General features: G+C 36.8%; 4 protein-coding genes and 2 long non-coding RNA genes across 8 annotated transcripts; 2 read left to right on the forward strand and 4 right to left on the reverse strand.

The window, feature by feature from the left end:
- The first annotated feature begins 1606 nt into the window (after positions 1-1606).
- On the forward strand, positions 1607-3565 carry LOC113687900 (premnaspirodiene oxygenase-like). The gene is made up of 2 exons (XM_027205429.2): positions 1607-2679; positions 2770-3565. The coding sequence occupies exons 1-2, from the start codon at positions 1774-1776 to the stop codon at positions 3388-3390; spliced, it is 1527 nt and encodes a 508-aa protein (XP_027061230.1). The 5' UTR covers positions 1607-1773; the 3' UTR covers positions 3391-3565.
- An 8210-nt stretch (positions 3566-11775) lies between these two features.
- On the forward strand, positions 11776-17840 carry LOC113688212 (zinc finger CCCH domain-containing protein 1). 3 transcript variants are annotated; one of them, XR_003447893.2, is made up of 5 exons: positions 11786-12057; positions 12939-13050; positions 13755-14584; positions 15372-15548; positions 17393-17840. XR_003447893.2 is itself a non-coding variant. In XM_027205962.2 (4 exons), exons 2-4 carry the CDS (start codon positions 13011-13013, stop codon positions 15474-15476), a joined length of 975 nt encoding a protein of 324 aa, XP_027061763.1. In that variant the 5' UTR covers positions 11776-12057; positions 12939-13010; the 3' UTR covers positions 15477-15710. The 3 variants fall into 3 exon arrangements, 1 of the variants encoding a protein (XP_027061763.1); XR_003447894.2 differs by having other exon boundaries at positions 11917-12057; positions 17397-17537; XM_027205962.2 differs by lacking the exon at positions 17393-17840 and having other exon boundaries at positions 11776-12057; positions 15372-15710.
- Positions 17400-19701, reverse strand: LOC113687375 (phospholipase A1 PLIP1, chloroplastic-like). The gene is made up of 5 exons (XM_027204996.2): positions 19357-19701; positions 18971-19188; positions 18604-18865; positions 17913-18269; positions 17400-17612 (listed from the first exon to the last, which is right to left on the reverse strand). The coding sequence occupies exons 1-5, from the start codon at positions 19699-19701 to the stop codon at positions 17400-17402; spliced, it is 1395 nt and encodes a 464-aa protein (XP_027060797.2).
- Positions 19702-21528: 1827 nt separating this feature from the next.
- On the reverse strand, positions 21529-22740 carry LOC140007033 (uncharacterized mitochondrial protein AtMg00810-like). The gene has a single exon (XM_072049720.1). The coding sequence runs from the start codon at positions 22738-22740 to the stop codon at positions 21529-21531; it is 1212 nt and encodes a 403-aa protein (XP_071905821.1).
- A 1217-nt stretch (positions 22741-23957) lies between these two features.
- Positions 23958-24649, reverse strand: LOC140006576 (uncharacterized). The gene is made up of 2 exons (XR_011814274.1): positions 24582-24649; positions 23958-24303 (listed from the first exon to the last, which is right to left on the reverse strand). It is a non-coding gene; the product is annotated as an uncharacterized lncRNA (long non-coding RNA).
- Positions 24650-24767: 118 nt separating this feature from the next.
- Positions 24768-25440, reverse strand: LOC113743734 (uncharacterized). Its single transcript, XR_011813928.1, has 2 exons — positions 25194-25440; positions 24768-25107 (listed from the first exon to the last, which is right to left on the reverse strand). It is a non-coding gene; the product is annotated as an uncharacterized lncRNA (long non-coding RNA).
- Between the last annotated feature and the right edge of the window lie 1624 nt (positions 25441-27064).

Genomic DNA, 27064 nt, shown 5'->3' on the forward strand with positions numbered 1-27064 from the left:
TTCTATCTTTTAATTTTTTTTTGTCCATTAAATTGAAAAAAGTTAAAAAAGAATTATTTTTCTTTAACCCAAATTATTTAATGCCACAACCACTCACTTTTATCTCATTTTTTGTTTCTTATCAAGTTTGCATTTTTATTTTGAATTATCTTGACTTCTTTCGAACTCCAAACTTTCTTTTTTAAATTACAATATTTAAATCTCAAGTATGTAAATTAAAATTTAAGTTCACAATGTCAAATTTTCATAGATGTGAATTTTGTATAATTTCAAAATATTGTGATATTTTTGGGTTGGATTTGAGATTTTTTTGGTAGATATAATTAAAATTGAGATGAAATTTATTTGTTTTAACTTATAATTTAAAAAATTTATTTTTTGAAAATCCAAATTATTCAAAAATAGTGAACTTTTCATCATATAAAGTTTTAAATTAGTCTATTGCATGTCTTATTTTGTGCATATATATATTTATATAAATTATTTTTAAAAAAAATCATTGAACCGAGGTTGAACCGGTCCGACCGGTTGAATCTCGACCCTTTTACCTCATCGGTTCAATTAACGGTCCGGATTTTAAAACATTGGTTAACACTCAAGTAGAGCTCGAATAGCTCGAGCAAGCCTTTAAGTATTTCAAAGACACTCAATACAAAGGTTCGCGAGTCTAATAGTCTTAACTTATTTTATTTTTTATCTTTATGATTCTAGTGTAATGCCTATTTTATTCATTTTAAAAATATTAACTTTATTTATTTTATTAACTAGTGTAATGTTTATTTATTTTATGATACTAGTGTACGGTCTTCCCGCTTTTACGTTCCTGCCTCGTTTGTAGACAAACTTGGTCCCTACCAAATTGTGGCACCGCAATAATTTGATTCCTACAAGAGAACAAAGAAAGATATTATTTAGTTTAGTTTAAAAGAAAAATTCCCAAGGGCAAGGATTTACTTTAGTTTAGTAAGCACGGCACGCATTTGCTTTTAGCAAATAAAAAAAATCCTCAACGGCCTGCCATGCTTACTAAACACGATATAGTTTAAGTAAATTATGTTGTCAGATCAACATTCACGTGACTTTTTTTTTAGTCGATATTCTAAGCAATTAGCCTTGGAGACGACTGACGAGACAAGGCGGGCTTTCGGAGGAGCGTGGACAGATGGAGAAGGGAAGCAAATGAGCCGAAAGGCATGTGACAGAGATACGTGTCACCATTGTATTTGTGCGACCGATTTCACCATCAGCTGGGAGGCGACAATCACAAGGCTAGAAAAATTGTCATTCAGATGTTATCGGTCAATGATCACAGTACCAAACACTAGCAAATTTTTTCTGAAGGTAAAAGGATTATGTTCCCTTCGGATTGGAAGTGTGGGATTCGAACCTCATTTACTTGGAAATAAATTTAAAGATGGTGTTAAATTATTTTTTTAATTTAATTAGATCTGTATACATGTTAAATTCGCGTACACCCTCCTTAAACTCTTCCATAGAACAAAATAAATAAGGATATAGAAATGTTAACATTATTGTAACCAATTTTCCGAAGGTATCTATGACTAGGTCAGTGCCATAAATTATTGCGCAAAAAACATTAGAAAAAGGCGACGACCTGAGAATCAATTTCTGTTTAGAAAAGCATCTTTACTTTACTTGACAGAAAGTCCAAAAATTAAGAAGTAAACACAAAATTGATACCAAGCCTGCAATTATATAGTTTGGGACAGGTGAGGAGGTACCTCTACATTTCCTCTGTCCTCTCTTTTGGAAATGGAGATTACTTTTCCTGCTCTTCTGGTAAGCCTCCTCCTCTTTTTTCTTCTATGGAAGTTGACTGGGCTATTCATCAAAAGTTCCAAGAGCACTGATAGTCCCAGAAAACTCCCAGGGCCATGGAAGCTACCTCTGATTGGAAGTATGCACCATCTAGCTGGTTCTTTGCCACACCATGCTCTAAGAGACTTGGCTGAAAAATTTGGACCCATCATGCATCTGCAGATGGGAGAAATATCTACAGTGGTCATATCAGCACCACAGGAGGCAAAAGAAGTGCTGAAAGTTCATGACATTTCCTTTGCAGATCGGCCAGAATTTCTATCTTCTAAGATACTTGGTTATGATAACCTGGATATCGCCTTTTCTCCTTACGGTGATTACTGGAAACAGATGCGAAAAATCTGTCTCCTAGAACTCCTCAGTCCCAAGAGCGTGCGGTCTTTTGGCACTCTCCGGGAGGATGAGGCCTCGAAGGTGATTAGATCCATCAAGTCTTCAAACTCACCAGTCAATATTACTGACAAAGCCTTCACTTTTACGAATGACATAGTCTGCAGAGCAGCTTTTGGAAAGAGCTTCGCGCACCAAGATCGTCTGATAACGCTGATAAATGGGGCAATTTTAGCAAGCGGAGGTTTTGATATAGCTGATTTGTTTCCTTCGCTAAAATTCCTTCATTCCCTGAGTGGTTTGAAGCCAACACTGCTAAAGCTGCATCACGAGATTGACCAGATGCTTGAAAACATAATCAGTGAGCGCAAACAGAAGCGAGCAAATCAATCAATCCCCGTTGGCTCTCAATCAGAAGTGGAAGATTTAGTTGATGTCCTATTAAGACTCAAGGAAAGTGGTGACTTCAATATTCCTATTTCAACAGACAGCGTCAAGGCTGTTATTTGGGTAAGTATATAACATATCACAGACACCTCAAGTAAATTTCCCGTTTCATCATATTTTTAAGTAACCATTTCCTCCCCAACTGTAATACAGGACATTTTTGCAGCTGGGACTGAAACTTCTGCAGCCACAATAGACTACGCAATGGCAGAGCTGATTAGAAACCCAGGTGTGATGGAAAAGGTGCAAGCCGAGCTGAGACAGGTCCTCAAGGGGAGGGAAACAGTACAAGAGACAGACTTGAAGGAATTGAATTACCTAAAAGCAGTGATCAAAGAGACTCTGAGGCTGCACCCTCCTCTTCCACTGATACTTCCAAGAGAATGCAGGGAGCCATGTAAGATTGCTGGTTACGATATTCCCGTCAAAACTAAAGTCATGATAAATGCCTGGGCAATTCATCGGCATCCTGAAGTTTGGCCGAGCCCCGAAAGGTTTAAACCGGAGAGATTTCTTGACAGTGGCAGTGACTCAATAGGGATGAATTTCGAGTATATCCCATTTGGTGGAGGAAGAAGGATTTGCCCAGGAGTATCATTTGGTTCAGCAGGTGTTGAGCTTCTTCTTGCTAAGCTGCTCTACCATTTTGACTGGTCACTTCCAAATGGAACTATAAGTCCTCAAATGCCAGATATGACCGAGGCCTTTGGTGCAACTGCAAGAAGAAAGAGCAGCTTGATTTTAGTTGCAACTTATCATGATCCATTTGCATAGTTCAAATTCTGGAATGCACTCAATTGTTTTGCTGGCCGGTTGGATTCTGCATTAGCAAAACAAACACCAAACGGAATCCTGTAACCACAGAGTATCCTATGGAAGTTACTCCATGTTTTATTGCTGTAATAAACGTTTAACGTTCGTGGATTATATATTGCCTTTTGATGATGAATCCAGATGGTTTTGAAATGGTCTCAAGACATCGTATATTTGGGTTGTTGTCAATATATGTCACTAAACAAAATGTATGAAAAGTTGAAAACCCATATTTCGTAGAGATCTACAGCCCCCGGCGACAAAGACAAGCGTTAGCTCACTGCGGAGTCTAATTGGGTACTAATACACACCAAAAACTACATAGTAAAGCATGCTAAAGATATGTAAAATAAGCACTTGTCATGTATCAATATTACTTAATTTAGGGATTTAGATAGGATATTTTATATAGTTTTTTAACAATTAAAATTACTAATACACATTTAATTGTACTTCATGTTAAAACATACATTTTGTTGAAATCTAGTGAAGTTTGCATTTTGTAATTTAAGTTAAAAAATTGCATTTCTACATATTTAAGTAGTTTATACTTCATGTCTTTAAATGTTTCAATGATTCAATCATCAATTAGAATGAAGTGAGAAGATATTTGGATGATTTTGGATAATTTTAAGTAATTTTAAGTGAACATGAAGTACAAAATGTTCAAAATATGAAATGCAATCAGGTTCAAGTGAAGAAAGCATTGGAAACCCTAAGAGAATCTGGAATTTTGGCTATAACTTGAGCCATAAGAATTAGATTGAAATGATTCTTATATCATTTTAAAGCAAAAATCCATAGCTACAATTATTATGAGACATCGAAGTCTAATTCATACGTTTCAAGGGTCAAAATGCTGCAATATAGAGGTGCATTTTTATGTCTATCTTCTACAAAATGTCTTATGACCAGTCAAGGGGTATTTCTATCATTTTCCAGTTTACAGAATTTCAAATGAGATGATTCTTAATACATTAGAAAGTTAATTCAAAGAATTACAACTTTTTATGTTTTGTGCAAGAGTCAGTTTAGCTTCCTAGATTGAGAAATTTGCAGCTTTAATTGATGCAAAAATCGAGCAATTTCCAAAATCAAGAGAAACCTATGGGGAAGGACAATATGCGGACCAATGCGCGACCCTCCTCTACGTATTCTACCCCTCCCCGGTATGCATATTTCGGCTATGCAAGTTGTAGGGCAATTTGCAGTTTGTTTACACAACTTTTTGACCATTTTTCTAATCAAAATTTGGTAGAAACTGCCTAAGGAAGCATAGAGATTTCAAGAATTAACTTTTGGCAATTCCAAAAGTCAACTTGCATCAACTTTAACATGATTGATTGGAATTTTAATTTGCTATAAATAGAGGTCTTAGAGAATTTGTTTTGTAACTTTAAAGTCCAGAGAAACAATATAAAAATATAGTCTTCATTAGCATTTCCTTAAGTCATTAGATTAGTATAAGAGTAGTATAATTCTTCAAATCCTTGTAGCTAACTAAAAGAAGGAGATAAGGATGAAAATGAGAGTTTGGAACTTATGTGACAAGCGTGATATCTTTTCTATACTTTATTTTTTGCATTGGTTTTTATGTTTTGTTATAATACAAGTTTGGTTCTCGTTTTCTTAACTTGTATGTTTTGCTAGTCTGTATATCTAAGGAGTGGATAAACTTCTATGATTGTTAAATGAGATTTTCATGGTCATTTAAATTTTTTTCTTGAGTAAGTTATTTAACACTTTTGTTCTACAATCATGATTACTTGGTCTCATTACCTGTGATTATCTAAAAGTATTGTTTCACCAATAACCATTATGATTTAGTACTCGTTCATGGAATTGTTAAACTTAGAGAGTTAAATCATTAAAGTATGGTTGTACCTTTGTGGCTTTAGTAGTTTGTTCCATATAATTTAATGAATTTATAACTATTTTCATGTCAGGTTAGTAGGTGTGGAGTAGTTATATAAATGATTGGTATACTTATGAAAGCATATATCATGTGTATTTAGAAATTACACTATAACTAGTCAAGGTAAATAAACTCATTTAATCCGTAATTTTTACTTGCAAGAGTAGTTAATAAATCAATAACTCTATTGATGTCTTTGTTATTATTTTTACTACTTTTGTTTCATGTTAGAAGTATAAATTTACTTGATTTATTTGTGATAGTCCAAATAATAGATGATTAAAATCACACCGGTAATTGATAATCTTCTTTATGGAATTGACATCTACATTCATAGAAAATGAGATATTTAAGTTTTAAAATTTGGAGTGAAGGAAAAATCTCATCAATACAAATGAAGAATGCGAGAATCCGGGGTCCTTGTTATGCATCAACCTTAAAAAAAAAAATTATATATATATATATATATATATCTTAGCACCAGACAAACTCCAATGGTGCCGACCAGAGAACCATTGACTTCCTCCTGAAATCCAGAAGTGGCTCCAAACTTCATGGTCAAATAACTTTCTAGTCAAGGCCCATTTGAAGTTTCACATCAAAATAGAGATTAAGTCTCCCTGGATAGGATTATTGAAAAGGATAATCTAGCCGAACCAATATCATCGTTCAAGATCTTAATTTTCAGTTTTCACCTTTAGAGGCCTTTTTTTTATTGATAAATTTTGGCACAGTGAACTTCTAGTGACAAATTTACAAGAAGAAAAGCATCAAATCACGCAGCATTTGTCTCACAAAACAAATCTAAAGAAAGCACTGTACACCATGACATCTTTGCGGTTGAGTCATTCCATCTTTCAAAAATCGATCAAAAACACAAATTCCAATGATATTTTTGATAGTAGGCTAAAATTTAAACAAAGCTGGCTCTTATGACACCGTGAAGCTACAGCACAGACTACTATGCAACGTGGGAAACTGAACCTTCAGATTCCAGACAACCATGCAATTTTAGAATAATAAACATAAGGTAGTCTCCTAATTAAATGGTTATCGTGACATTCAAATGAATCAAATCAACCAGCTAGACATCAGAAGATTACATTTCAGTGTGTCAACGAGATTATCAATTCGTAATGATTTGCAGAAAGATTTCGAAAATCCATTTTAATAGAAAGGGATAATTTCAAAAACCTCCCCCAAGATTTCTTACAATTGTACTTAAATCCTTTCTAATATTGAAAATTACACTACCCTCTCTTTTCTGATAGATATGGCCAAATGTCACCATCAATAGATTCCAAATGATCAAATTGCCCTAAAAAAGTTGTGCATTTTCTGCTATTGAAAAAAAAATGAGAAAAATAAAATTGCATCAAATATAATTTTTTTCCTACCTCTTGTGCCAATTAGCTAGTGGTGAGGAGTCAAGATGTTAAATAATACCATTATTGCGAGAAAAACCAAACTAGGTTTGATAAGAGAGAATTCAAGAAACCAGTGCATCCTCAATTGATGATCTTTCATCATGAAAAATCAAACTAATTGCCGTTTTCTATTGTTCACTTATTCTTCGTCATTGCCATTATACTACTTGAAATAGTCGCATATGGCACAACAGAAATATAATCTATTTGGATTTTTTTCATTTTTCTGAAATTCTAATTGTTGCGTTGCATCCGCAACTACAAATTCTATTTTAGATCCTTAATGATGTTCCTCCATGAATTGAGTTATTGTGTTAATTTGATGAAGACATACTTGTTCTTCGACGGTTGTGCTAGTCAATATGTACCTCTAATACTTGATGAAGGTCGCAACTCATTTCTCAAAAAAAAAAGAAAAAACTTCTTTGAAAATGGAATGAATGTTTTTCACACTTCCCTCTAGCTTATATGCTGCCCGGGTAGAGTCATTGCAATTGATAATGCAATAGCTCTTCTTGGCCTTAATAGACAAAAGTTGACTTTTCTATATGTATCATTGAAGTGCCAATATGTTTTTTTTCTTGCTTTGTTAATTTCATAAAAAAGTAGTACATGTTTTCTCCTACACACAATGAGGGCCAATTTGGTAGAAAATTATGTGTCAGTATTTTTTCGCAATTTTTAAGGAAGCTTTGACAAGGGTTGAAATAGTTATAAAAAAATGTCATTTAAGGGGAGGGCATGTAATTTTCGATATTAGATGGTATTTAAGTGCAATTATCTGAAACTTCGAGGGAGTTTTATGAAATTATCGCTAATAGAAAATGAGAATGCTATGTTTTGTCATGATTCTGGTCTTGCATCTAAGAAAAGAGGAAAAATCTGCAGCACCAAGGTGGCAAAGCAAGAATATGTGTCATTCTTTGATTTGTAAGGGGTTAAAGAGAAAAGTTTAAGAAAAATTAGTTAATGAAAAACATATATGCCTATACGGTTGAATTTAGAGCAACACTTGAGAATTATAGAGAAGAATGCAAATCTCAGGGGAAAAAAAAAAAAACTCTTACGACCCCAAATCAAGCAGAAACAAAAGTAAAGAGGGAAAACTCCGAATTATACCAGAGGAAAGGTACTTCTAAGCTTCCTGTTATATAAAAAGGTCCTACATATGCAACCATGAAATGTGCAAAATTTTTTTTTAAAAAAAAAACCACCGCTAAAGTTGACGGTGTAGTCAGTGCATTCAAATCACGAATGGACAAATTAAGTGCAAATCCAATCAAGAAATGGACTTGTATTAGAGTATGGAAAAGCACAAATATTATTATTTAAGAGGGATTTAATGCAAATCCAATCAAGAATTGGACTTGTATTAAAGTATGGAAAAGCACAAATATTATTTAGGGTTAATTATATTTACCTCCCTTGAGGTATGGCCAAATTATAAATTGAACCCTGAGGTTTGGAAAAATAAGAAAACAACCCTCCATATACGCAAAAACATAGCGAAGAGACCCAAGCTGGTAGTCCACAAATGTTGACTGCTTGACGTTTGATAAAAGTAGAACTGAATGTCCCTTACTACCCACAAGCCTAATTCTTTCAACTCATCTTCTTCATCCTCCAAAGGCCATGCAAACATGCAAAAAATGATTCCACTAGCTATTAAATCTTGAATGCCTTCCTGCTTCAATTCAATGGGTCTATTGCTTTGTGAGTTTATGAAAGGAGAGGATGGAGGCGGCAAAGTTAAAGATGAACTTGAAGAAGAAAAGACGATGTGATGTAGACGCAAAAATGGAGAAAACGATTTCTGGAATACTACTGAAATGGAATATTGTTCTTAATTATTATTTATCTTGCCTGTTTTCTTTTTTCTTGCCTGGTTCTATTCTCCTAGAAGCCTTAACCATTTCACGATTTCTCCTTTTCTAAAGTTTCTGGGCAGATTTCTTTTTTTTTTTTTTTTTTCTAAAGTTTCTGGGCAGATTTCTATTCCTTACATCTCTTTGTTCATTACCATTTTTATGGTACTTAACTTTTTCTTTTTATATTTTTGTGCAATTCCCATAATTCGTTTTGCTTGCTTCTTTTTTTTTTTTTCTTATTATGTTAGGGGTTGGAAACTTGAAACAGTGATTTTTTTGGGTGCAATTTTCATGCTTATGTTTTTCTTTAAATTAGTTCAGTCATTTTTGTAGGGACTCAAAAATATACTTTTGCAACTTTTTCTAATTCTTTTGGATTTTATTTAATTCTTCTAAATAAAGGATAAATTCGTCATTTCATTTATTCCATCCATCGATTTTATAGGCAGTGTCAGTGACAAGGGAGGTAGATGTAAATATGGCCACACCTTAGGGTTTGATTCATAGTTTAGCTATACCTCAAGGAAGATAGATGTAATTTACCCTATTATTTAAAGGGGTGTGTTTGGATCGGTCATTATTCGTAAACAAATTATTTACTTGCATCAGATTCATTTTTTTTGGAAAATTCATCATTTTGGTCTCTAAATTTTTACACTCAAATCAATTTCATCCTTCATAATTTTTTAAACTAATTTAATTCTCGAACTATTTTTCCTTTTCTAACTTAAGATTCGTGCGCGCGGCGCCACCAATTTTTACATCTCTATCGTGACCAATTAGGGGTATATTTGTCTCATCCTGTATTGCGTACTCATGTCCCTCTCTGGCCTCCTCACCACCGTGATATCTACCATCATATAGACCTATGCGGCCTTGAGGTTTCTGGCAACCACTATGGTAGGGCCTCCATGGGGACGCGCGGGTTGATGCTGTCGCCGAAGCTAGCGGGCAAAAGGTGGAGTAGCCAAGTTGGAATGATGAATTTCTTCCTTTCCATGCTGTGTTTCTGTCGTTAATGCTGATGGCCAAGTTGACTACTAAATGCCACGAACTGCCTTAAATTATTCAAACATTAGAGAGAATCCACCCTAAAATTCTTCAAATGGATAGTCAAAATCTAATCAACATATTAATATATCCCCAATTCACTTGACCAAATTCAAATGCCACCAACTCATTTGATCAATATATCCCCGCTTCACTTTTACAATAACCATCACAGACATGCACTAATCCAATGAATTTCATGAGCTCCAAATGTTATTTATGCATCATTTATATAGTAATTCCATGAAAGAAAACAATTAATTAAGATGTTAACTATAAGACAAATTAAGAAAACTCTGCAATATTTACTATAATGATAATTAGTAGAATTACTTGGAAACTTAGCCACAGAGAAATATCTTATTTGGGTTTTGGCCGTTTGGACTTCTGGATTGATTGTTATGGATCATCTATATTTTAAGTATATTGGGTTTTTACTACAGATGCTTTGGAGAATCGGGCGGACTTGTTGGGAGTAGGGATGGCAACGGGGCGGGGTTGGGGCGGGGGACCCCTCCCCCGCCCCCCGCCCCGTTGCCTATTAGTTCCCCCCGTCCCCCGCCCCGTCCCCCGCCTCCCGCTCCCCCCGCCCCGCCCCGCCCCGCTTCCCCCGCGGGTGCCCCCGCGGGGTTAATAAAATTTTATATTGAGAATAACGTAGATTCCCAAATCTTCATGATCATTACCCCAAACACATGAATAAATTGAGAATTTTGGGTCAAGGAGCTTTTCCAATCGGAAATGGTAGTTCTGCTCATAGGATTTTGCATCCCAGAGTTCGTGTTGAAGCTAACAACATTTTGTCCAAGAATCAAATTTGTGACTTTGATCAAATATTTTCATGATAGTATCCAGTGCGAATTCCTAGTTTTGAAGCTGCTTTAAGAGCTCATAGCAAACTCCAAAGTTCCTGGAAATATGAGGCTGGCCCTCGAGTGAGAAGCCAATCAGAGGCGAATCAATTGATGAATATGCTTTGCAAGTATGTGGTTTTGGTCCTGCTTTAACTCACTAATTTTGAAAGGATGATGCAATTTAAGATTACTGGACTGTAGTAAAAGAACCTAGAACCCACCTAGAACATTTACAATGCGGTAATGATCGTACAATCCTGTAACAAAAGATCATAGTGTATTAGGCACAAGTAGCTATGTATCATATACCAAGCAGATTGATAAGGTTGTGGGTAATCAATTCTTTTCTGCTCAACTACTGCTTTACTTGGCTTATATATAATTATATATATATATATATATATATATTTTTTTTTTTTTTTGTTTTGCGGGTGGCGGGGCGGGGGATGGGGCGGGGGTATACTCCCCCGCCCCGTTTCTAAGCGGGGGGGAAAAATTCCCCCCCGCCCCCGCCCCACCCCCCGCCCCGAGAGCCCCCCGCGTGGGCACCCGCCCCCATTGCCATCCCTAGTTGGGAGGGACTGTTCAAAGGGGCTTGGGAGATTGGTAGCGATGGGGAGCCTGGTTGTGGGCCTTGTGGTTGTTTTTGGTGTAGTTATCGTCCGTATAATGAATAAAATTGTGACTTGATGTGACAAATTTATCCTTGTTCAATAGTGTGAAATATGTAAAATATGATATGGTGTCGTCCCAAAAGTCCCGCGTTAAAACTAAAAAAAATAGTTCGAGAACTAAATTGGTTAAAAAAAATTTATAAAGAATGAAATTGATTTAAATATAAAAGTTTAGGATGCAAAATCGTGAAATTCCATCATTTTTTTTCATGAAGAATCTTTTTATTTTTCTAATCATCTCACATTCATCATATTATAAAAAAATATTAATAAAAAAAACTTTAAATAATCGCTCGTCCAAATTAACTTATTAAATTCGAAGTCTCCACACATGACAATGTATTAGTTACCCTGGTCTGGTTTTAATCTGAATCCGATCCTACCTTAATTAACCACTTTGCTAAACTTTTAAGGGCTCAACCGACATCTTCATACTTTTTTGTGAACTAAATCATATTTTAGAAACCTCCATGTAATTCTTAATTTTACTGTGGTCTAAAATCGAAATCTCAAAACCCCCAAGGGCTTTTTCGCGGCATTTAGTCTCCAAAATTGATCCCTGCTTCTCCTCCTCTTTCTTCGCCAAAATTCTCCTCCTCAACGTTCAGCACCTTTCTTCGCTGACTCCGCTCGAAAAACCCAAATAAAAAAAAAACTGCAATCTAGAGAGGTTCAAGGCAGTAGTTTTCTGGGTTTTCTTGCAAATTGGCTGAGGAGATACAAGCTTTGATTTTGGCTGGTGTCGACGGCGGCGGCGGCGGCGGCGGCTGCGGCTGCGGAGGAGGAGACAAGGCCCATCCCTCTAACTTTTTAGCACACCAGGCATATTCAACAATAACGGTAAGTGCTTCTGATTCTGGCTTCAGTTTAGATGAGAAACTGCTGTTCTTAGGAGAGAAATTTTGGATTTAAGCCTTGTTGTTTTGGTATTGCTTAATATTGTTCTAATTTCTTGATAAAAAGTGTTCAAGCCACTTGAGCTCGGCTCTATAAAAGATTTTCAAGTTTGGCTTGATTTTTAAACAAGCTAAATTTGAACCCAATTACAATTTCAAGTTTGTTAAAAGACAAACAAGCTTGAATCTAGAGTGTTTTGCTTGATTTGGCCCGTTTATACCCCGAATCATTGTGTCAGTATTAATGACTATGTATCAATAGCCCACATCCTGTAGTATTATCAGGCAATAAATAGTGTTAACCGCATATTCCCAATATGGGATGAAGGGCTTTGTGTGTCTGATTAAGAGGTGCGAAATATATGAGAAGAAGAACTTTTCATTTGTGTTTAGGTTAGTGTCTTTTAGCACTTCTAGTTAGGGGCACAAGTGGGCTACTGGCAGATTTTGTCTTGGTTTTCTGATGGTAGATTAAGCCAGATGTGAAGAGCTTTTGTGCGGATTGGTGAAATCAGTTGAATGAGTTAAGCGTTGTTAGTAAGTTTGTTATTTTGTTATTCTTGTTGATTTTATCTTTGGCTATAAAGGAAGATAGCTAAAAGAGAAAGTGAACTTCTCATGATTTCCCATAGTAGATTGTAAGTTTGTGGAATCAATCAACTTTGTCATGAAACACAGATTATGGTTCAGAGTGTATATTGCTGACTTCGTTGTTGTCACCTGAATGTGCAACTAGAGGTTGAAGTCCTTCAATCATATATGTTATTTTTTCATAATATTAAAGATTAGTTTTTTATTTCACAATGCTATGTTCTTTTATTCTAGGCCTGAATCAGCGCGGGATTTGGTATCCGTGTTCTGGGCTATCCAGCTCACACTGTTCGGGTCAAGTGTAAAATGTCAGACTCCGGCGAAGCTCCACAACAAAAACAAGAAGGTTCGGTTTTCCTTTCCTTTTTTCTTTTCTTTTGCCCATCTAAATTGTAACTAGTAGTTCTGTTTTCTGTTTCTATTTTAATGTTGGGAATTTGTGTTTCTTATACTTTACTTGCTTTCTCTCATGTCCCTAATTTCTAGTGTTTGGATTATAGGGAGTAACATAAAGATAGTAGAAGATGTTCAGTATATAGGGTGTTGAGCTTCAAAGAAAGTTACTGCTGATTAGAGTTGTAGGCTAAAAATGCATTTTTTGCAGCTTTGTGATTGTTGTGGGATTCTCATTTTCTTCTTTTTCTCTTTTCTTTAAATACTTTTTGAAAAATGAGAATAATGAATTCTAAAAGTAGGAGTAAATAAGTCGTTGTTCAAACCAGTTCTTAACTCTCACATTCCCCTTCCCTTTCCCCTTTACCAGTTCATCCTTTTGACCTTGTTGTCCAACAAAGAAGTTCTATCTGAAAGCCAAATGCTGATGGCTTGTTATTTAGTTATGATTTGGTCTATTGAAATGATTTTTACCTACAATACTGATCGGTGGTCATCCAGGTATTAGCAGTAATGCTGCCTCTTTTGTTTCTAATTTTTTCCTCATGTCCTTTTCTTTTTATCTTTTAAAAGAAATTGTTTTTGCTTTCTTGGATGGTTCTACTGTTGGTTTCTCTGCCATGACATTAAACTGAGTTATTTTTTATGTGTTTGCAGTTTGTAATTTCTTTAAAAAGCCATCCAAAGGTAAAAATATTAGAAAACGCCCTGCTGTTGACGAAGATAATGCTGATGAAGATTCAAAGGATGAAAGCTCCGTGGTTTTTAATAAGAAGAAGCCAGCAGCAGCTGACAACAAATTGCACTTCTCTACTGGATCCTCCAAGCGTTCTATCGAGGCAGAAACTAATGCAGACTCAAAAACCCCATTTTTTCATTTTGAATCTTCTAAGGAGATTCAGGTTCATAATGATAGTAGAGCAACAGCAACATTAGAAACTGAGACCGAGTTCTCAAGAGATGCTCGGGCAATCAGGGAGAGAGTTCTCAAGCAAGCAGAGGAGGCATTGCAAGGAAAAGGTACTAGTGATGAAAAAGTATATAAAGGAATGCATGGATACACAGATTACAAAGCTGGGTTTCGAAGAGAGCATACTGTCTCTGGTGAGAAAGCTGGTGGTTCACATGGACCTCTTCGAGCATCTGCCCACATTAGAGTATCAGCAAGGTTTGACTATCAGCCAGATATCTGCAAGGATTATAAAGAGACAGGTTATTGTGGATATGGGGATGCATGCAAGTTTATGCATGACCGCGGTGATTATAAATCAGGATGGCAACTAGAGAAGGAGTGGGATGAAGCAGAGAAGATCAGGAAAAGGAATTTGGCTTTGGGAATTGATAATGCGGATGAGGATACTGCTGAGAAGAGTGATGAAGATGAAGATGATGCCTTGCCCTTTGCTTGTTTCATTTGTAGGCAACCTTTTGTGGATCCTGTGGTGACCAAGTGCAAGCACTACTTCTGCGAGCATTGTGCATTAAAGGTAATACTGGTTATTAATTTATTTCTTTCATCTGGGCCAGATTACTTGAATTTTTTGCACAGAACTTATATGCCTGGTTGACACAATTTTAAATGATTACGTTGCCTTAAAGTTCAAATCAACTTGGAGCTTAGAAATGATTGTCTTGTTTGATTTTCTTTTTCTAATATCCCCAACTTTTGGCTTGGAAAGTGTTTAGACGTGTTTTAAGATTGTGGGAGAACTTTGAAACTCTTATTAAGATCATGATTGTTATGGCAGTTTCATTTTTGGGCTTAATGTTTATCATCAATCAGATGGAGATATCTTTCTTCATTTAAAATAGGATGACATCAGTAGTGTTGATGGGAGAAAATTTATTTACTTCAAATTGGGAAAAGAGATTAAGTTCCAAGTTGTCATTGTAATTCTTCTATTTTCTCACCCCCATCTCCCTTCTATTTGATATATGAAAATGTTGAGTATGAAGCAAAATTCTCATTTATTGGAAAATATTTTACATATCATTATTGTTAGCATTTGTGTTACTTATCATGCTTTGGAGCTTAAATGTATTCATAATTTCTTCATATGTGAAAATCCACCTTTTAATTTTGTTCTTCCAACTTCTTGTCATTCTGCAGTATCTTCCCTTTGGCTTGAGAGTTAGCTGAGATATGTGTTACATTTGGCTACCATAGTATAAAGACTTTGCATCCCTGCTTTTTCTTTTCATGAATACAATATGTGAAGAGTTACTTTGATTAACTTTGAATATGTTATTGATTACAATCCTTATGGCTGACAGCATCATGCAAGAAACAAGAAGTGCTTCGTGTGCAACCAGCCAACCAATGGGATATTCAACACAGCATTTGAGATACGCAAGAGAATGTCAGCTGAAGGGAAATGATGTGTCTGAGCCATTTGCCTTGTGCATCATGATCTAATCCTATATATGCTATGATTATTTTTCTGTTCTAGTGTAAGTTCTTTTTTGATCAGATAGTACAACTTTGGCCAATTTACACATCTTTTATGGTAAGGGCATTGCTTCTGGTACATGCTATTTTACAAAACTCTACAGCATTTATGCTGAGTAATGTGTATATATTATATATTATAAGACGAATACCATTGACTTGAATGTGAATGTGATGCTGATGCTTTTGCAAGACGATCACCATTCAGCTTGGTTGTGTGCGTTTTCATTTGTGATCCACAGGTGATGCTAATCATTTGTAAGACGATGACCATTCACCTTGGGCTAGTATAGCAGTTTTTACACCCAAAAAAAGAATTTTTGTTAGTACAGGGTGGATAGCATCCGAAGGTTGGCTGTAGAAGATATAGACACATTAACAGTATTGTTACATAGGCACAATTTTCTCTGCTAAGGAGTGTATAGGTACCTAAGACCTACCTTTCCATCTGAGTACTGAAAAAGGGGGGAAACAATAATCTAGGCAAATACCAACACGCATGAAACCTTGCATTGGGAACAGACATAAGATTCTTTACAAAAGAATAATGTCGACTACAAAAGTGGAAAGGGCAAGGAGTGGGCAAGGTGGTTGGACAGTCAGTGGAGTCTTGTGTCCCTCGATTGAATTGAATTTCATTGCCTAACACTAATATTGCTATTAGTAGATAAAGGCCTTCCTTTGAGCCACTTACAGGTTAAGACTCTGCATTTCTGACCTTCCAATCTCTCTCTCTCTCTCTCACACACACACACACACACACACACACAACTTCACTGAAAAAACCCAATAAATGGCTCTCAACTTCTCATAAACCAAAGATATTACATACACAGCACCCACAGAGCATCAGCGCTCTTCCTCTTTTGTTACGCATACAACATATTAGAGCCCCTGTACATATTGTAATCCCTATTTTGGCTTTTTCTTTTTTTCTCTTAATTCATATTACACTCGCAGTCACGTACTTCCCAGTAAAATAAAATGTTTCATGTTTTGGCTTTTACTTGTAAAGGGATTGCATTATTCTCTCACAAGATGCTATCCTTAAATAAAATTTTTGACGTTGAAGGTGCTTTTTAGCATTTGCTGGAAAAGAAAAGATTTTTGCTTCTGATGCTCAGTTTGGTTTCTTGATTGTTTAACTTCAGTCTTGTGCTTCCTTTTTATATCTTTCTTTTGTAGTTTGAGTTTGCAAGGATTGAATTTAGTTCTGTTCTAGTTGTATCATGGTTAATTATGCATTTTTCATGTGAAATACTCTCTTTGGTTGGATAATTGAGTTTTGTGATAGCATTTCTTGAATTGGGATGGGATTTTATGCATCTTTAGTTTGGTTGACAAGAAAATCACATAGTTTGCAAGGGATATGGTAATTTTGGCTCCCTTGATCTTTTAAGAAAACCTTATACTTCTATGTAAGTTCAAAAATCTTGATTTTTTGCACTTTCTTTGTAGCTTTGGTCACTAATGAGGAAAGCCACGGGGGTATAAACTCTTGGTGCAGGTGTACTATGAAGTAACATCTCTTTAACTGGTATTAACATGGGATAAAGGGTGTTAGTGATACTAACTTTGTGCATATACAAGATAATTCGTAATATGCACAATTATGAGTTCCCATTCAAGCTCTTGTGAACATCTGTTTACAACATCAGGTCGTCAAAACACTTAGATACCAGTCATTATATCCTTTAGTGCCAATATCTCTTCCAAAAAGTTAGTCATCGCTTCATGCATGGGGAGATTCTGAAGTTAAGAGGGGCCACAATAGATTGATTTTCTCTTTTGCTTTCCTTATATTTTGCGTTGTGTGTTGTCTAACAACCTTATTCACTGCCTTCAGATAGTTGCTAGATCCTGGTCCCTAAAAATCGAACCTTCAGAACCATATGCTGTAGGGTCACTAAGGGTTTCCACCGGATATGAGCGCCTGCTGTAGTAGCACCATGGGCATTTTCCAATTCATATAGAGCACTGCCTGGGGGGAAGGAAGGATGCGCAGGGGATGACCTCTCATCTTGTTGGAGGATAAATATTTTACCCATGGAAGAGTACAGCTGCTTCTGCGCCCCAAGGAAGAAAAATATTGTCAGTACAGGGGGATGGAATAAAAAAGTCAGGATTGAAGACATTGGGTGTGTTAGTCATATTTGTACTACATTACTTCTACATAATTTAATCCTTTGCTTTTTAAATCTGGTAGTGAAATCTTTATTTACGTCTAAATGTAGTACTTCCTTTAACTGGTTTCTTTAGGAATAAGAAGTGTTAACAGTCTCCTTTCTTGATTATGAGAGGGATACATTTTTATTTAGAAGAGGATTTGAACAAAAGGTAGTATTGAAGCACTTAAGGACTTGTACCACATGCTTTGGATAGTTGCAAGAGAATGCTCTTGGAATAATGTCTTTATGCATCACCACACAATGAACATTATTTTCATCCAAGCCGAGTTGGTCAAGGACCTTTTGGTCACCACAGAATAAAAAAGGTGATCCAAAAGTGACAACTGGTAGAAGAGCAGAGGGTTTAACAACTTTCCTTGTTAGTGGCATCAGACTGACTAGAAGGGAAAGGCTACCTCCAAGAGAATGGCCTGTAAGTTGAAGCTTGGTTTGATTACCAATTCTTTCTAGATGCTGGATCATTTTTGGCATGAGTTGCTCATACAACCCCATTGACTCTTCATAGATTCCCCTGTGAACCAACACATCTGTTCCCTGTAACAGGAAGTTAGACTGAGAAGTTTCAATACCCTTGATGGAAAATAGTCACACTTCTTCCCAGATAACATCTGTATAGGTTTAGGATATATATAACAAACATAGTGGGTTCAAAGAAGAGATTTGCCTGCCATGACGAAAAGGAGTCTGAACTTTGCGGTTCACAAGAAGTGTGTAAAAATATGCAGAATCCTCTCTAACTGAGCAGTTGAAGCTATTGAGCTTCCTCTTGACACAGATAACTAATTGGTCAGTATGATATTGTAGTTTCTTGATAACATATCTATCTTGGGACTGTGACGATGTAATATCGGATTGCTTGAATTGTTACATGGATAACAAAGCAGCGTGTATATATCTTTGAGTCATCACAAACAAACCATTCAGAAGCTGAGGAATGATGTGATTCAAGATCCATTGCTGCCTCACAATTTTGCTTTGCATCTGCTGCAATCACTGCTGATGATGCTAGATATGCAGCTGTATCTGATTTGTGTACTCGTGGAGTTCCCACTACATCTTCTTGGTGTTTTCCTTTGGCATGTAGAACTGCATTATTGATCTGCAGCTGGGATCCAGAACCAATTGATAGTCTTTGACAAGAGCTTGGACATTAGATGCAGCAGAAGCAACAAGCTCATATGCAACTGATGAGTGATGTAAGCGCTTATGCCTAGAATTCTCCTTTTTCTGGGTACCTGATTCTACACATTGATGATGCCGCCAGAGGTTCAAGACTGGAATTCTGATCAAGTTTGGTTTTCACAGCTGATGCATTTGCCTTCTTTGCTAGAGAAGAAGTTACAAATTTTAAGCCATAGTATCTCAGCCTGCTCATAATTTGGTTCACGTCGTCAATTGATCTGAAATAATGTCCAAGATGTAGCTCTTGAAGTGAACGTGGTGAATGTATAACCTTGGAATAGTGGACCAAAATGGAGAGTATACAGGTGAATCATTCTCCTCCTTTATTCAGACGATACAGGGATTTTGTTGGTGCATCCCACATAAACTATGTTTCTTGGTTCCGTCAAGGAGAGTTCTCATCGTAGTGGGAAGTGTATCAAGTATTTGATAAACGTACTTTAATCTCTGGGATCACACAAGCCATGTTGCACAGGAAAGCCAACTTAGAGAAAAGCTTGGTGTCTGACCAGGGCACAGGACTCAACAACCTCAAGAAGGATCCAGCATTTTTCTTCGCACTGCCATCAGCTGCATCATCATCGTATTCTGCTTTACATAAGTCCCCAGCTCCATCTTCATCACCATCATCATTGTCTTGTTTGCCATATTCATCATTCTTTAGTTGCTTCTGTTTCCACCGGCGCACAAGTTTGGTTATGCTTTCAACCCAGTTTGCACTTTTCAGCTCCTCTTTAACGTTGATCTCACTGCCTTGGTCTCTTTCCACCATGTTCTCTTCCATGGAGATTTTTGCCAGTTAACAGATCAAATAAGAATGATCGAGGATTGACCGAGTAACAGAGGTGATTGTTGGAATATGATCTTCTTAATCTTCTTCTAGCAAAGAAATCTTTGCTCGAGCACACCCGGGAAAGGCTGCCTTGCTTTTTCGTTGAAGTAACCAGTATGCTGGTTGTAGGCAGCAAAGCGCATGCCATGACATCAATGCCACCTTCTCTGCAGCCGTGGAAACCTAAATAAGTTCAGAATCGAGCAGCATAATTTGCCTTCTTACTCATCAGCATCTTGATTGTATTACAATTTCTTGGAAACCAACGTACGTGCAAGAACCTTGAAGGTGCAATAATCGACAACAGGCACCTTGTTTCCAACGAGACGGAATCAAGATGATGCCATTTTATAACCACAATCCGTTTTGGAAAGTTTCAAAATAACATCAGCTACCATGCAAATATTTTCGTGTCTGGTTATCATCATTTATCACCATGTTACAATTAAACTTCTTATTAGAATCTTAATCACTAGAGATCTTCTGTGTGCCTCATGGTTGAAGTTATATTTAATAATTTAGACTCAATTGGTCTGCCAGAGAGCACTTAATCTAGATTAGGCCTCCAGTAGATTCTTAATTTTTAGGGATTACTCCTTGTGAGTGTTTTTGGCTCTCCTGCATAAATCCCTGCAATTATTGTCAAAGAGGATTGAATTTTGGTGGACTGACATAAAGGGTTGCAAGTGTTTTGTAAATTAGGCACATGAGCTTAGATTCGGTTCATAAAAAGGGTTGAAGATGAAGTCCTTTACTACAAGGAGAACTTGCGCTAATTTTTATGAGTATACATTTTGATGCTAATTGGGATTTTCATGTCAATAAGCATTTGTACAAACGCTTTTTATAAAATGACCTGAAATTGTGCTCTCTTTTGAATAAACATCCAATTGCGACCTTTGCACAATTTATCAATATTTTGAAACAAAGCTTGATAGATAAATTACTGGAAACTTTGTGAAACATCAACATGGACAGCTGATTTTCAATCTCAGACTTTGCATCTCCCAAATGCTTTGTAACAACTGCCAACTCTTGAAGAACCAATGCACTTTTCAGCAGACATTTCACTAATGCTAGATCATCCCAGCTAAATCTTCCAAATGTCACTTGTCTCAAACATGGTAAAGCATGTGTAGGCAAGGATTCAGTTGCTTGATCGTTGCCGGCCGATCTCCTAGACTGTAACAAAAAAAGGAAAAAAAAAAAAAGGAATTCCAATTTGTATAAAAACAGCAGTTTTCAAACACTACATAACTAAATGGAAAAATGCAGATAAAGCTTCCAAAATTTTGTTGTTTCTTCATTTACCTTGTTGGTGCCATCTTTGCTAAGCCCATTAGGGCTACGTTAATGTTGTCATTGAAAACTTCTCCAGATACTTTAAGGACGAGCAGCTTATTGAAGACTGGAAGAGCAAATGTGGGTTCTGCGTATGCAAGTCCCTTTAGGATAGGGAGGAAATCATTCAAGTATTGACAAAATTCGAGTAAATTGACTGGAATCGGATGCTGTTCCTCTTCCTGGTCCTTTCTATTAAATAAGAATTCCTGTACAATCTATTTTTGGTAAACCCCTATATATACTTGATTGATTGACCTAATATACAGCTATGGTAACTGATTTTCTATTGTAGGTAAGAAATATATACAGATTGTAGCCATAATGTCTATCATGATCTGCCATAATCTTTCCCATAACCTCTGCCATATAATCTGCCATAATCTTTCCCATAACCTCTGCCACAATCTCTGCCATTGATACCATTGATATCCCCCCTCAAATTGATGCTGGCTGATCAACAAGCATCAATTTGTCAACAAGAAAGTGATGACGATTTTTGGAGAGAGCTTTAGTAAACACATCCGCAATCTGGAGATCAGTGGGGATATGTGGAAGAGAGATGACCTGAGCATCATATGATTCACGAATAGAGTGACAATCCACTTCAATGTGTTTGGTACGCTCGTGAAATACTGGATTAGCCGCAATTTGAATTGCACTAGTGTTGTCGGCATGAAGCGGTGTAGACCCTTTTTGAGGAAACCCGAGCTCACCTAACAATCCACGGAGCCAAACAATTTCAGAGCATGCAGAAGACATAGCACGATACTCAGACTCCGTAGAAGACTTAGACACCCTGTCTTGCTTCTTGCTTTTCCAGGAAACGAGAGAAGTACCAAGGAACATGCACCAACCAGTAACTGAACGTCTAGTATCAGAACAACCAGCCCAATCAGCATCACTATATGCAATCAGGCGAATAGGAGAGTTTGCTAGAAAGAAAAGACCACGAGAAGAAGTGCCTTTCAAATAGCGAACAATGCGGCGAACAGCTGCCAAATGAAGGTGCCGAGGTGCTTGCATAAACTGACTAACTTGTTGAACAGCAAAAGAGATATCAGGGCGAGTAATAGTCAGGTAGTTTAGACTACCCACCAGCTGTCGATATAAAGAGGGATCAGAGATAAGATCACCCTCATCATGACGATACTTAACATTCACTTCCAAAGGGGTATCAACGGATCGACCATCTTGAAGACCAGCCAAAGCAATTAACTCCCGAATGTATTTGTGCTGGGTTAAGAAAATACCGGTGGAACTAGAATATACCTCAAGACCTAAAAAATACTGTAAAGAACCCAGGTCCTTCATATGGAAACAACGTTGAAGATGGTCTTGAAGTTGAGAAATCAATGCATAATCAGTCCCGGTAATAACAATATCATCAACATATACAAGAAGTATGACAATGCCTTTAGATGTCTTGCAAAGAAACAAAGAGGAATCATACTGGCTTTGGACAAAGGAGAAACCAAGAAGTGTGGAACGAAATTTATCAAACCAAGCACGTGGAGCTTGTTTCAAACCATAGAGTGATCGTTTCAACTTACAAACATCACCTGAAGGTGTGGAGAATAACCCTGGTGGTGGAGTCATATAAATGTCTTCTTTCAGATCTCCATGTAAAAAGGCATTCTTAACGTCCATCTGTCGCAGTGACCATCCCTTAGAAGCAGCAATGGCAAGAACAAGTCGTACCGTAGTCATCTTTGCTACAGGAGCAAATGTCTCCTCATAATTGATTCCATATTCCTGTCGATTACCAAGGGCCACCAATCTCGCTTTATGTCTATCAAGCGTTCCATCGGACCGTAGTTTAATGGAATAGACCCATTTACAGCCAATGGGTTTTACACCAGTAGGACAAGGTACGATGTCCCAAGTATGATTCTCCAAAAGAGCTTGAAGTTCTTCGTCCATAGCTTTTACCCAACATGCATGTTTAGTTGCTTGATAATAAGAGGAAGGTACTGCAGTGTCAACTAAAGTGGCAGAGAAACCATACCTATCAGGAGGTTTGCTGATACGGGAAGATCGTCGCAGAGTCACAGAATCATCAGAAGTGGTAGGCAGTGGAGCAGGATCGGGAAGGATTTCTACTGATGGAGGTCGTCGACGTTGATAGACAATGCCAGGTCTAAATCGTTGAATTGGTGGAGAGATATCATCAAAGCTAGGAAGAAGAACATTGTTGGAAGGAAAAGTGTGCTGCGGAAAATAGTACTCATGCTCAAAGAAAATGACATGTCGAGAGACACGCAAACGATTAGCAACAGCATCATAACATAAGAATCCTTTTTGAGTGGTGCTATATCCCATAAAGGCACACCGAACTGACTGAGCTGCAAGCTTGTGGCGCTCATGAGGTGGTAGGTGAACAAAACAAACACAACCAAATGTGTGTAGCATGTGATAATTAGGATGTACACCAAAAAGACGATAATAAGGAGAATCAAAACCCAATTGTTGAGAAGGCAATCGATTAATCAAATACACAGCAGTTGACAAAGCTTCAACCCAAAATCTAGGGGGTACAGAAGATTGCAAGAGTAATGTTCGAACCATATCCAACAAATGGCGATTTTTGCGTTCAGCCACCCCATTTTGTTGAGGGGTATAAGGACATGATCTCTGAGATACAATCCCTTTGCGTTGCAAGTAGGCTTGGAAGTCATGTGACACATATTCCCCACCATTATCAGACCGTAAGATCTTAATACAAGTGGAAAACTGTGTCTCAATGTAAGCCACAAAGGTTCGAAAAACAGTAAACACCTCAGCTTTAGTGCGCAGGAAATATATCCATGTGAACCGACTATAGTCATCAATGAATGTCACAAAGTATTTATACTGCGCATGTGAAATGACAGGAGTAATACCCCAAACATCACTATGTATTATCTCAAAGCATGCACTAGCACAACCAACAGAAGTAGGAAAAGGTAACATCTTACTCTTCCCCAATTTACACACAGAACAACCAAGAGATGATGCATGAGCAAAACCTTGATCTTTAGCACCAAGAAAACCACGCTTTATTAAATCAGATAAAATGACATTATTTGGATGACCCAATCGTCTATGCCAAATTTCAGCCTTATTGTCAACAATCATAGAGGCTAAAGATAAAGTTCTAGGAATAGTAAATTGCAATGGAAATAATCTTCCCACTCTAGGCCCCTTCGCGATTACCTTCCCCGACATCTGGTCCTGCACAAGACAACCACCACGAGAGAAATGTACATCACAATGATTCTCCACTAGCTGTCCAACAGAGATTAAATTAGTAGACAACTTAGGAGAAACAAATACATGGCGAAAAGAATGTCCAATATCACCAATAGCTGTAATTGGAAGATTACTACCATTAGCAATCTGAATATTTTGGCAACCAGTATATGGCCGCAAATTTTGTAAAAAATCAGATGAACCAGTCATATGATTGGTCGCTCCTGAGTCGATAAGCCAAGTAGATGAAGCTGGCTTACCTTGACCTTGAAGTCCAAGGGCAGAAAATGCAGTAAGAATCATCTGCTGGACCATTTCTGGGGTCAGAGCAGTCTGGCTGGTGGTAGATGTAGGACCAATAACAGGAGCATCTGGAACAGTAGCTTGAAAAGCTTGGGCTCGCCTGTTTTCGGGACGTGTAGGACATTCCTTTAGAATATGTCCACTTTGCTTACAGTAACTGCAGAATTTCTTACCACAATTGCGAGCAATATGGCCAAACTCCTTGCAGCTGTAGCACTGCATTTGTCCCTTTCCTCTATTCCTTCCTTGTGCAGCATAAGCAACATTGACAACCTCTGATGTCCCACCAGCTGCACTTAGAATTGACTGTGTAGCCAATCTTTGTTCTTCCCGTAACAATTCACCAACACACACATCCAAAGAAGGAACTGGATTTCGATTCAGCAATCCACCCCGAGCAGTCTCAAATTCTGGCCTCAGTTTCATCAAAAACTGATCACGCATGCTAACTTGATGAACTTTTTGAAAGCTTGCTAAGGCCTCCTTAGGTATCTCAACGTAGATGATATCAGAATATTCACCCCACAGATTTAGAAATGCAGAATAATATTGCTCAATAGAGAGATTACCTTGACTGAACTTACTGATATCAAGTTCAAGCTGAAATCGTCTTGCAGTGTTGTGTTGATGATATATGCGTTTCAGAAAATTCCATATCTCCTTTGCAGTATTAAATGAACGTAAGCTGTTCACCATATGAGGTTCAATGGATGCTAAAATCCATGAAATAATTTGTGAATCATTTGATTCCCATTGACTTATTTCTTTCTCAGTTCCAGAAGCAGTAGAAGACCCATCAATGTGACCCCAAAGCTCCTTCCCTTTCAGAAACATTCTAAACTGAAATTCCCATGTTGCATAATTCTTCCCTGTAAGTCTGATACCCAAAGTCTCTGCAGATTGTCTTCCAAAAGAATTCTCAGCAGCCATTCTTAACAAAACGCAAATTCAAATCCGAAATCACAGATTGATAAACTAAGAAATATCAAAACCAGAATGTTGATTAGAAATCAACCCAAAAAGCTATAGAAAAAAAATACTCAAAATATCTTATAGATTCAAAAGGTAGGCTGTGATACCATGACAAAATTCGAGTAAATTGACTGGAATCGGATGCTGTTCCTCTTCCTGGTCCTTTCTATTAAATAAGAATTCCTGTACAATCTATTTTTGGTAAACCCCTATATATACTTGATTGATTGACCTAATATACAGCTATGGTAACTGATTTTCTATTCTAGGTAAGAAATATATACAGATTGTAGCCATAATGTCTGTCATGATCTGCCATAATCTTTCCCATAACCTCTGCCATATAATCTGCCATAATCTTTCCCATAACCTCTGCCACAATCTCTGCCATAATCTCTGCCATTGATACCATTGATAAGTATCAGTTCAAAACTCATCATTGGTAAGAAATTAAAAGTCTAATCAATAATCTTTCAGGCTGCAAATTTAGCAGCCGCCTTCAATCTCTGTGGAATCTTGTAATGTGAGGCCTCAAATACACCCAACCAATTAGGTAAAAGATAGGTTGATTCTTCTTTGCAGCCTCAAAGTATAATTAGGATGTTAACAACTGGTAGTTTACTATACTATTTGTGACCATCAGTCCCTAAACTTCTACAACATACCGCTTGGTCTAGTTAGCAAATAAATGCCACAGCCATTGAACTAAATTTGCTTAGTTACATATAATTGAGACTAATTTGACGGCACAATCTACATTGAGTAACTAGATTAATCTTGCATATATTGACAATGCATAATACACTAGAGGGTATGATGCATGCTACCTAATTTTGGTTTGAATTTTAAGTTCAATCCTTGCATATATAGTGTGCATCCATACCTTATAGTGTATACACTATCAATATGTACAAGATTAATCCTAAAAAATTAGCATCTAGTATCAATTCACTCAAACTGCCAAGAAAGAGAAGTTAACATAAAAAAATGTGTTTCAGGACAAATAACTTCAACTGGAGAAAAAATTTACCTTAATTAACAGAATTAAGCCAAATAACCAATCACACTTAGTTTGACTGACAAACTTTTCATGAGTATTGTAGAACCCCAATTTTAGGGTTCTAATAATCATAAATGCATGCAGGGTTACAAAATTGAAGGGATAAAATAAACACTCAAAATATATGTGGGGGAGAAGAAAATAATTAACTCACAATATTATTAAAATCTCAAACAATGAAGAAAGTCACACCACAATAGAAAACCTAATAAATTCTTCGAGACTCTCTTAAGAAAATAGTCTAAACTAATGCCCTATTTATAACCTACCAGACTTGTTGAAAAAGAAACCACTTGCATAAGAAATTGCCAAATAAAACACAAATTCCTAAATCATACAACTACTAAAAACTTAACTCCAATAAAACTAATAAATAAATACTTCTAGACTTGGTTTAGTTTGCCAATA

Source organism: Coffea arabica, chromosome 5e (assembly GCF_036785885.1).
Source record: "Coffea arabica cultivar ET-39 chromosome 5e, Coffea Arabica ET-39 HiFi, whole genome shotgun sequence".
NCBI lineage: Eukaryota > Viridiplantae > Streptophyta > Magnoliopsida > Gentianales > Rubiaceae > Coffea > Coffea arabica.